The sequence below is a fragment of the Vigna umbellata genome, chromosome 1, assembly GCF_029865625.1.
Source record: "Vigna umbellata cultivar VRB3 chromosome 1, Vumbellata_1.0, whole genome shotgun sequence".
NCBI classification, from domain to species: Eukaryota; Viridiplantae; Streptophyta; class Magnoliopsida; order Fabales; family Fabaceae; genus Vigna; species Vigna umbellata.
In genome coordinates, this window is record NC_142165.1 from 87772893 (window position 1) to 87785067 (window position 12175).

The 12175-nt window shown below is 31.7% G+C and overlaps 1 protein-coding gene and 1 pseudogene across 1 annotated transcript; one reads left to right on the forward strand and one right to left on the reverse strand.

Moving 5' to 3' along the window:
* Positions 1 to 880: 880 nt before the first annotated feature.
* On the reverse strand, positions 881 to 4559 carry LOC124826505 (uncharacterized). Its single transcript, XM_047299335.2, has 4 exons — positions 3524 to 4559; positions 1468 to 1560; positions 1320 to 1387; positions 881 to 1159 (listed from the first exon to the last, which is right to left on the reverse strand). Exons 1-4 carry the CDS (start codon positions 4175 to 4177, stop codon positions 1030 to 1032), a joined length of 945 nt encoding a protein of 314 aa, XP_047155291.1. The 5' UTR covers positions 4178 to 4559; the 3' UTR covers positions 881 to 1029.
* Positions 4560 to 10786: 6227 nt separating this feature from the next.
* Positions 10787 to 11200, forward strand: LOC124826500 (ethylene-responsive transcription factor ERF024 pseudogene; annotated as a pseudogene).
* The last annotated feature ends 975 nt before the right edge of the window (positions 11201 to 12175 follow it).

Sequence of the window (12175 nt, forward strand, 5' to 3'; positions counted from 1 at the left end):
AATTAAATTTTTATTTTTTGCGGGTAACGGATATTCGCAGAAACAGATAATATAATACATGCATCCGACCTATTTATAAGTGGATATTAAAATACCTCCTACCCGCAACTTGCGAGTTATAAATTTCCACGGATAATCCGTCGTGGATATCCACGGATATTTGCTGATGCGATTTTTTTGTCATCCTAATATTAATGGTGTTGTTATTATTATTATTATTAAACATTTTAGATCATGTTTATTCGTGTTTCGACTTAATATAGATAAATTTAGAGTAGTATTTATGGAATCCATACACTTTATCAAAACTAAATAAATTGAGTTGTTAAATATTAAAGAAGAAGAAAACTAGTATTCAAAACAAATTTCGGACCAATATAAATTCGTTGGTATATTTGTGTGGATAACAATTGATTTTCTTGTAATGATTGTTAATAGTTTTACCAACACACTATATTTTTCTATTAGAATTGAATAGTATATGACTTTAAATCTCAATGAAAATAATAAATATTATATAAAAGTCAAGACTTATGAACTCATTTTTTATGATTTTATATTTAAAATGCTGATAAGTTTTTATGTGGATAGGTTCAAAGTATGAATGAATTTTTTTATCAAAATAATCTGTCATTTTAATATATATATTCTACTAAAATGACAGGAATTAGTAAGAAGGAAAATATAAGAATTTTGTTGTTTTCAATTATATTTCAACAATAGAAAAATGCCATTATATGAATTTCTCAAATAAGAGGTTGCAATAGTTTTGCTCCGGTTAATTGCTTAACAGAGTCTTTTATTATTTTAAAAATATAAGAAAGCAATACTCTTTTCTTTTTTGTTTTTCTCAAAGTTTAAAGTAAAACAATTGGAAAAGGAAGGGAAGGAAGGAACATAAATACGAAAAGTAGTCTCTGGCTGTTGAGAATACAATGGATATATAAGAGAGAGCGTAGGCATGAGATATATCTCCATTAGGTTAAAGGACAGATGTAAGAATTGAGAAGAGAATAGATTTTGAAAACCTTAATGATTTTTGGTCAAGAAGGAAGAGAGAAAGTTCTTGAGGCATCTATTGTAGACACAGGGTCGCTCCAGCTGAACAAGGTGACCAGCTTTCTCTATGCTTTCAAACGTTGTGCCATCCCCTAGTTCTCTGTCATTTTAAACATCGCTCGTGTTAATAATAAATGACTACAACTGCTCTCTAATAAACAACAATAACTAGGGTTCTTTCATTCTGTATAATATTATTTATTCATCGTGCAAGTGCAATATGGTATAGATTTTGTTTTCTTATCTATCAAGAGTCTTACTCTTTCATATTTTGTGCAAGCTCCAGTTTGAAAATTTGATCGTTCTGGCCCCACAAAAGATGTATTCTCTGCAAAGGAAGCATGAAGGTCATGCATGGTATACATTTAAAACCTAGACCTAGCTCTGCAAATTACTGATAATTTTTACCTGTGGAAATTTGGGGGTGGCCACCATATCTCTGTTGCTAATTACTAAGCCCTCCAATAGTTCAGCCCGTTCCTTTCTATTCGTAAACATCACCTGCAAATATTCCCTCAACAAACAGTTAAACCATCTTAAGCCTTTAAAATTAACCTATAGCCTAATAAATATTAGTTATAAACAAAATTGTTGAAAAAGGAAGAAAACCAAAGTCCCGTTTGAGATTTTGGTCACATATGCAAAAGAAATCATTGAGAAATACCAATCTGAAATATCAAATATGGTTGATTAGAATGTTCTGTGTATGAAGCTTCTAAAAGTATTGTCGAGGTCAAACTAATAAATTGAGTTAAGGAGAACATCAAAATCCTTATTTTCAAACTTTGGTATATTTAATTGCCTATTAGGTGAAGGTGGTTGAACTAATAGACGTTCTTCTTTTCATATTTGTCGATTGTATCTTTTGTTATTTTCTGTATCAAAAGAACTAATAAAGAGGCAGACCCCACTCACTTATGTTGTGGATTTCTATAATCAAGGAAGCTCTTCTTTAATGGCGATACGTTCTTATGTCCTCGATGTCGGTCTGTTACGGATTTGGTGAGGTGTACATTTTCATCACTTATTGATGATATATCATATTGGAGAGTACGTGGCCTCATATTTAATTAGCTTAAAATAATCACGAACATAAATGAATGCACCTTGATATCAAGTCACACCATCTAATATCATTATAATAAATTTAAAATTTAGGTTCACTTTCTTATCAAAGATTTTTTTTTCTACTATAAAATGCAATTATATGATATAAAAGAATTTAAAATATTAAATTATAAAAATAAAACAAGATACCTTTGTAGAATATTAGCAACAAAATAAAAATATTATCTAGAGTATGATTTTCATAAAATTTTCTTTTACGTATAAAACTTTCTATTGAAATAAAAGTTATAATAAAGTCTTAAGCGTAATGTTGTATATGATATCTCTTTCAACAAAAATAAGCTTAAATAGTGATAGTGATCGTTTTTAAATTTTATAAAAATAAAGAAAAGAAAAATAAAATTAATCATATTTACAAAATTTATAATGTATTTAATCACTAACATGATTATTATAAAATATTTCAATATTAAAGGAAAGCAACTTTATAAATGAACATGGACAAAACAAAATATTAAAAATATATAGTAAAACATACATGTTTAGTCTTTTAAAAAAAATTAAGTTCCATCTTGGTTACGTAAAACTTTTTTTTTTGTTTCTTCCATTTTAATAAACTAAAGTTTAAACATTTCAGAGATAAAATATTTGTTCTAACATAAAATTAAAACAAACAGAGGAAAGAAACAGAAATACAGTTCAAATTATTAAACTAATTTTCTTTGTTCAATACCAAAGTGAGAGGTTTTTTTTTTCTTTTAAATCTAATGATACTAGTCATGTAATAAAAGATGGAAAAATATAAGTTATCCATGTAGTTACAAATTAGACTTCTAACCTTATGGTAGTTGAAAGAATCTTAATGAAAACCAAATTGATTTGATTTCTTGTGTAACTCACTTGATATAGTTATTGAGGATACAAGAGAACTATTGTTATTTTTACAATACCATTGGCATTGAAAAGAAAATCACTACTTGTATATGTACAGATACACATAAGTTCTTAATAAAGCACTTTAATAAAAGAAAATTAGCAAGACTAATATTGTCACACAATTTGCTACTAAAATTAGCAACAACAAAAAAGTTTGTTTAGAAAGAGCAAATTATAAATCAAATGCTACTAAAAGAGAGGTTAAGTAAGTGATGAATCTATAGTGTTTATGATACTTTGCCTTTTGTCTCAATTGAACTACCATGTTTAAAATAATTAATAAATTTTTATGAAATTGAGCTTTGAAAAGTGGTATCAGTTTTATGATATTTATAATATAAATTATTTTTTACTTTTAGCAGAAAGGCATCTAATTAAAAAATATTCGGTTAAAAATAAGATATTAGCACATTAGGGATAGAGAGGGGAGGAAAATAACCTGTAGAACAGAGAGACATACCTCAAGAAAATCTTTGTGCAAACGATCAGGAAACCAGAGTTTTTTGTGAGCAGCGACGGACAAGAGGGCCTTAAGACCCTTAACAGAGGTAGGCATCAAGAGATCCGAAGAAGAAGAGAAACCAAGCTGTTGCAGCGAGGCGGCTCTTAGCGAGTTCGACATGGCGACAATGGACCCAGAAATAACCATTCCTTCAACCATTTCAGGGTACATCTCAGCCATCTTAAACGAAACCATTCCCCCGTAACTGAACCCAACCACTATGCATTTCTCCACCCCAAGTTTCCTTAAGGCCCTCACCAGACACTCCGCTTGAAACCTTGGCGACCTGTCCGCTTTATCGGTGGAGGAACCTCCGAAGAACAGAAGATCGGGAACATAAACAGCGTACTTCTTCGTCAACGCCCCCACTTGGAACTGCCACGTCACGATTCCTTCGCCGGCGAAACCGTGCACCAGAACCACCGTGGGCTTGCTGGGCTTCGCTATGATTCTGGGCTTTTCCTCTTTTTTCTTGGGCTTCGTTATGGTCTCTGAAGGGACCCAGAAACTCATCACGGTCCCGGGCTCAATCTCCACCGTGTACGGCCTGATCCCCGCCATCTTCATTAGCCCACGAAGCAACGGCCTCTGTGCTGCAACCAGGTTCACCATTTTCTCTGTCTGTGTGATCACTCTTCGTTAAGCTGTGAAATTGTCGAGAATGGTGAAGGGTTTATATAAGAGAAATGTTAACTTGGATTAGTGAGGTTTGGTGCTGGGTTGTTATCACTTGCCATACAGAGAGGAGAGGTTCTTACGAAGGACAAATTTCAACACATTGCTGGCAGTTAACTGTCGCTCGCTAACTGCTTTTTTAGGTTTTTGTAAGTACAAAAGTTGTAAATGTAACCATACACTGTGGTTCCACACTCAATTCTGATTGAGTGTGTACACTAATATTGTTAAAGGTCTTGTTGATTATGATGAATTAAACCTAAATTCATTTTAACATGACCTCTGACAAAAATTTATAATACCTCTTTTATACATGTAAAGATAAGAATTAAGTCTGTCCGTAAGTAGAGGTATAAATAAGTCTGTTGTGTTTAATTGACATAACATCTCAAGCAAGCAATTGTTGGTTCAATCGATTAGCTTTATCTAAGGGGTTTTTGATAAAAATGAGTATGATCCCACACAGGATCGTTCACATGAATAAAATCTAAGCGAAGGATTTGTGCAGCTTTCTTACACGCAATCTTGATCGTGTATAGATTATTCTAATAGAGGGGTTGCGTTTTGGAATAAATATGTTGGCTTAACAAAGATGTGCTTGTAGAAAATACAACTACTTTGTTTAATTTTGCTGAACCACCCCATCGCCCAATATAGTTTTGCCCATCCGTTTTGGTGAGAAATTATTTGGGGACTTTAAAGCATCATCTTGGAATTTGACTTTCACACTTGAAAGGATGGTGATGGGTACTGTTGAATATGATTATTATAAGATAATCCTTATATCCACCCAACTACCATGTCATATTTTATGTTTCAATTCAACCTACCTTTTGGCAAGAAGTTGTTTTCTCGACTCTACCTTATAACACGCTTATTTCCCTCCACCACCACCAAATCTTCTATGCATCACTTCATACTTAATTTGCCCTTCCAATTTCGCCTTCAACGAATATCAACATTTGTTTCACCTTCAACGAATGTTGATATCCGTCAACTAATATGACCACATCATAACTTAAAAACTAAAAAAAAAAAAAGACATAACGGATGTGGCCACATCCATTAATGAATGTGACACATCCGTTTAACTAATAATAATATAAAAGTATTATAATAATTAATTAAATAATAATATATAAATTAAATTAATAATAATTATTTTATTAAATAAAAATAATTTATTTATAATTATGTAATAAATTTAAAAAAAAATAAATAATATCTATATATTATTTAAAATATAATAAATTAAATAAATTAAAAAAAACTTACGGATTAACGGATGTGACACATCTGTTTACTTAATAACATAAATTTTTTTATAATAATTAATTAAATAATAATATATAAATTCAATTAATAATAATTATTTTACTAAATAAAATAAAACTAATTTATATATAATTATATAATAATTTTTTAAAAAAATTAAATAATATTTATATATTAATTTAAAATATAATAAATTAATAAAAAAAAACTTACGAATGTGACACGTCCGTTTACTTAATAATAACGTAAATTTTTTTATAATAAATAATTAAATAATAATATATGAATTAAATTAATAATAATTAGTTTACTAAATAAAATAAAACTAGATTATATATAATAATATAATAAATTTTAAAAAAATTAAATAATAATTATATATTAATTTAAAATATAATAAATTAATAAAGTATAAAAAAATAAAAACCTTACGGATGTGACCATATTTACTTAATAATATAAAAGATATTATAAAAATTAATTAAATAATAATATATAAATTAAATCAAGGGTTAAATATGTTTTTAGTCCCTAAACTATTGACCATTTCTGGTTTTCGTCCCTCTTCCAAAGTAAGGTACAATTTAGTCCTCAATCTTTAAAAAACGTTTGTTTTAGTCGAAAAAGCGAACGTTTTGAGGACTAAAACGAGGACTAAAAACAAAATTTTGAGGACTAAAACGAACGTTTTTCTAAAGAATGAGGACCAAATTGTACCTTACTTTGGAAGAGGGACGAAAACCAGAAACGGCCAATAGTTTAGGGACTAAAAACATATTTAACCCTTAAATCAATAATAATTATTTGGTTTAATAGTTTATTTTGTCCCTAGTTTTGGTGAGTTGTGTCAATTAGGTTCCTCCTTTTAAAAAAATGTCAATTGCATCCTCACTTGGTAAATTTTGCCTCAATCAAGTCCCTTCTGTTAATACTCCCAACGGCGTTAACTTTTTATTCTCTCTCTTCTGTTTCTCTGCAACGCAGCAAACCTTTCTGTCACTGTTATCTTTTCGTCCTTTTATGCAGTGATACTTCCAATTCCAATCCAAAAATACTTCCAATTCCAATGCAAAGCAAAATGCACAATCTCTATTTTTCCACCTCCATTATATCCCATTCGTTGATTATCCAATCCCAAAGACTCTTCTATTCTCTCCCACTCATTCTCCACCTCCATTTTCAGCAATCAATTCATCCATCAATATCTTTTATTCTCAACATCGTTGCCATCAATTAACACAATACACACAAATCAAAGAGAAAAAAATGGGAACAAGAAATTGATTGGGAGAAAGATGGTTGAATGGTAGTGCTAGGGTCTGCAAGAGCCACGACGTCAACGACATCGCCGGTTATAGAGGGGTGGTGGCAAGAGGAAGCTTGCCTTGACGGTGTTCGTACATAGAAGAAATGGATGGAGAAGAAAACCCACATGCAGATGAAAAGAACACAAGGAATGAACGATTTCTGGACAGTGGAACGCAGATTGGGCCAAGCCTAAACCTAAGGGTTTCTTTCTTCTATCACAATCTCAGAAAAAATCAAACTTTTTCTTGTCTTTTTTTCTTTGGCTTTCTGGAAATTATGTGAAAGAGAATAAGACTGAAGAGGAATTTATAGAACACAAACATAAAGCCAAATAAGTTCGTCTGGTTTTCCTGTCTCCAAAGTAGCCACACCAACACACTATACTATGATATTCTCTCTCTTGAGCCTTCTCATTTTCATCTTGTTTTATCTTTCTTCCTCTCTCACTAGAAGCAGTGGATGCATATCTTGAGGTTGAGTGGAGTGAAAGGACAAAAGTAACCCTTAGTTTTCTTAAATATGTCAAAGCCAAAGGTATTTATAGCTTTTTAAGAAGCAAAGACATGTCTCTGACTCTTCCAACCTTAAGCTTCTTTTCAGGTAAAAAAGACACTCTACCATGGGATTAGGAACTACCCTTGCAACCCTTTTTTCCAATTTATTCTCCAAAACTAAATTTAAATTTCGTCACGATTGAATTTCCAACATTTCCAACATGTGCATGCACTACAAAATTAATTTGTCAGGTTTGATTTCTATGCCCATAAACCAACATTGAATTGTTTACTAAACCCACCCCCTCATGCCCTTCATAAACTGAATCAGGACAAACCCCATGAGCAACTTCATAATCATTTTTCGGAGTTTTGTAGGAATCTTAGGAACACTTGAAACTTTCTGGAATTACCAAGGTAAGGGGAGCAAGCAGAAAATCTATTATGTGTTTGATTGAATGCGTTTCATATTACGTAGAAAGATAATAGCGGCATGCATGAGTTTTGTGGTTGGGGAGTGATTCTTCACACTATAACTGGGACGTACCAATGTTTCTTTTGTGGTACTCTACGTGTTATGTTTTTTTTACAGTTTGGAAATGTTATATATATAGTTGCACCTACATTGTGTGCTCTTGTGTATGTTGTGCGTAAGAAAAGGAAGGGAGAGAAAGAAGGAGTGTAGTTAGTGAGAATGAAAGAAAGAAGGAAGAGTGTTTTAGGGGTTGGCTTTCGGGTTGTAAGTGGAGTGAGATTCAGAGGGTTAACCATGGGGTGTGTGGTCTATATATATATATATATATATATATATAGATTTGGGGTGCAGGGACGGTTGGGTGAGAAAAGAGAGAGTGAGGGAGTGTATTTTTTTAGTTTACGTAAATGGTAAAGGTGAAAGGGAGTTTATGGAGGGATAGGGACGTGAGGGAGTGTATGTACGTGAATATATGTTTATGCTTCATTTTTTTTTTATAAAGAAGGGAATTATGAATTTTACTTGCAGAGGGTTTCGTGTGTGTGTGTGTGTGTGTATATATATATATATATATATGGGAAGAAAAATTTTAGAATGGTTAGTAGCTTTCAGTGGAACCCGCGGGTTAACGAAAAAGAAATTTAAGAAGAAAGAAGGAGAATAGGAGAGGGATGCAGGGGCGTATGTTTATTATAGAATGTTTTACTTGTTTATTCATATGCTAAATGATGAAGAAAAAGTAACTTTTTTACGTAAATGAATTCATACTTTCCAAAGTAATGAAATAATTCACCAACCTATATTATATAATATTTTGTATCACTTTATTCAGATGTGCAGAGAAAAAAGTACTGACAAACAGCTTTGCACAGAAAAGTAGAAGAGAGAGAAATTTTTTTTAACACCGTTTGTAAGTATTTAACAGAAGGGACTTGATTGACGCAAATTTTACCAAATGGGGATATAATTGATAGTTTTTTAAAAGAAGGAACTTAATTGACACAACTCACCATAACTGGGGACAAAAGAAGCTATTAAGCCTAATTATTTTATTAAATAGAATAAAACTAATTTATATATAATTATATAATAAATTTTTAGAAAAATTAAATAATATTTATATATTAATTTAAAAATATAATAAATTAATAAAAAGAAAAGAAAAAAAACTCAACAGATGTGGTACATCCGTTGAAGAATTTTTTCTTCAGTAGATGTTGACGTCCGTTGAAGAAAAGAGGTGGGGGTGTAAGATATTTTAAATATAAAAGATAGTTTTAAAATTTAAAAAAACGTGGTGGTATAGGGAACAATGTGGGGTGGTGTAGAGAGTAACCCTCCGCTCCTTTTCTCTAAGGTTATATTTTTGGGCTGGCTGTTTGCTGTTGGGCCTCTTTCTCTTTCAGAGTCCTGGGTTTCTATATAAATCCATTCTTACCTTTTATATCACTTGTAAAAACACTTCCATAAAAATAGGAAATATATATATGTATAACTTTCCCCCCAGTGGTACCTTCTTCTTCCTTATGTCAATTCATACCATAGATATGATATGATACTAAAGCGGGTTAATTCCGCTCTGCCACTTAGCTCCAATTATTCTTGATTTTTTTTTCTTTCTTTTTCTTCTCTTTTGTAGCTTGATTCTCTTTCCTTTTGGAATTCCTCCTTTTATCTCTGTTTTTCTTTCATGGAATTGAGCAATATGGATAGATCATGAATTCCATCAAACCCATTTTACTTGCATCCAGGTGAGAATCCAGGCTGAACAATGTTGTTCTAAACATGACTTCCCTCTATGGACAAAACAGAAGAACAAGTACATCACTAATTTACTGCTATTGAGAATGAAACATGTCAAAACTAGCAATGGGTAATATTGTTTTTGTTCTAACAAAACCTACAACTATAGTAATAAGTGCAAGTTTAGGTAATCTCAGACTTTTTTATAACCACTTTAGTTACTGAAAAATTGTAATTATTTTATGGGTCTCAGTCTATTGTCACGTTTGGCTTAAACCAAAAAATAAAGGAGATTATGTCAAATTTCCTTTAAAAGTTTGTGTTGTTTAATCGATCGGTTAAGATATTCATTATGCTTTACTAAGCATTGTTGTTGCTTTGTAGTGATTTCATAAGTGAATCTTAGCTTTCTATTTTACGTACAATAAAACAATTATTGTATTATTAATTATTTTGTTAAATCTTAAGCTGTTTTGTAGGACAATTTAAAAAAAAAAAAACTCATCGTACTAATATGTATAGTCAAAGTCTCTTAATCAATTTTTATGAAACTTCAGTATAAGCAAATTTTGTTTGTTTATGGGAACACACTTGTTATGAATTTATCCTTATCATTTTTATATCGTGTGCTTGTTCTCAAAATTTTCTGAAAATGATGAATGAGATTTTTGGAATCTAAATGAATTAAACACAGAAATGATGTTTCTTAATGGGATTACAGGACTCTCTTTTAGAAAAAAAAAAAAAAAAGACTCATCTGATAATAATAAAAGATATTACTGTCCCTACATTAATTATATAAATGAGCAAGTAGAAGTAATGTTTTGTTTATTTGGGGGAGAAGATTTGTGGGAGAGTGAGTAAATGGATTTGAGGGTGAATTAATTGTTGTTTATTTCAATGGATTTGGAGGTAAATGAGAATGAATTTCGAAGTAAAGTTTATGAGAATTTGTGTAGGATTTGATTGATATGACAGATAAACAAAATTTGTTTAATGGGTAAAAAATGAAGATTACAAAAATGTTCTTAGTTATTAAAATAATATAAAATGATAATTGTTAATGTTATATTTAATTATAAAAATATTTATAAAGATTAAAAAATTAACATTAATTATTAAAATTAATTGTGCAAAATTTTTATTATAGTAAAATGAATTTTGTAATATTTTTAATTGTAATATTGTAACAGTTATTTTTAATTGTAATATTATATCATTCTCCAGCCATCGCAATTCTAACCCCAATAAATGGCTCACCTCAACTGTCAACTGCCACCATCCAAGTTCTTCCACCTTCTCACCTCAAATATCCCTTACAACACACCAATTTCTCCAACCATTTTCCTTCACATCACCACTATGCGTTCCAGCAACGGTACCATATGTGTTGCATCAAGCACCCGAGCCTCTAACGGTAACGGAAGGCGCCACCGTGTGTACTACGGAGTGAGGTGTAGGAGCAGTGGAAAATGGGTTTCTGAAATCCGTGAGCCCAGAAAACCTAACATGATTTGGTTAGGGACATTTGCCACCCCTGAAATGGTGGTTATTGCCTATGACGTGGCAGCGCTTGCTCTTAAGGGGAAGGATGTCGAACTCAACTTCCCTGACTCCGCCTCTTCTTTTCCCGTTCCTGCTTCATTCGTTGCTTGTGACATTTAGATGGTTGTGGCCATTGCTGCAGCCGTCGTCGGAGCAGCTAATGATTCATTGAGTGAAGGAAGTCAAGGAGGGAATGTTTCGGTTTCAGTGGCACAAGAGTTTCGGCTTCTCAACGTTGGGTGGAATTCCTTCTAAAAACGGGAATGCGATACGCGATTTCTGGAATCGGATACGCGATTTGTGGAACCAATACAACGTTGGAATTTCTTCTAACCACTGCAACCAGATACGCCCATTTCTGGAATCGAATACACGGCCATGAAGAGCAATTGAACTCTTCTTCAACCCCTCTGCTTCAAGCTTTCTTTATCTTCATCCATCAACCTCCTTAACATCAAGCGCCTTCTTCATCATCCAAGAACCCTTTTCTTTGTCTTCATCTCAACTACATGGCTCCAACATGCAAGAACCACATAAAAACCACAAAAAAAAATTACCAAGATAGCGAGATAATTGTCGTGGAATTTTACAAATAGTACAGGGACATATATAACTTTTAAGTTTAAATCAGCGCAAATCTTACCAAGATAGCAAGATGCTTAAAACAATGAAATCTCGCAAATCGACGCTTTTCTGTCCTCGTAAATCAATGCAAGCGAACGATAAAACTCTCGCAAATCTATGCTTGCTATTTCTCGTAAATAGGAAATCACATTCAAGTGAACACGGGCTAATAAACATCATATAAAACATCTTATTTATGAGTGATAACTAATTAAACCACAAACATGACACGGTAAACTAATTAATATTCTTAAAACTTGAATTTAAAGACATGATTTATGAATTTCATGAAGTTCATGTTTTTGTTTATGATAGATTGGAGAGTCATTAAAAAATGTCTTAATGTCTCAAGTACAAGAGATTCATATGGTGGCCATTAGTTTTATATTTTTGTGAATTTGAAGTCAAAACCTTAGTTTTATATTTTTGTGAATTTGAAGTCAAAATATGAATTAAGTAAAAAAAATCACT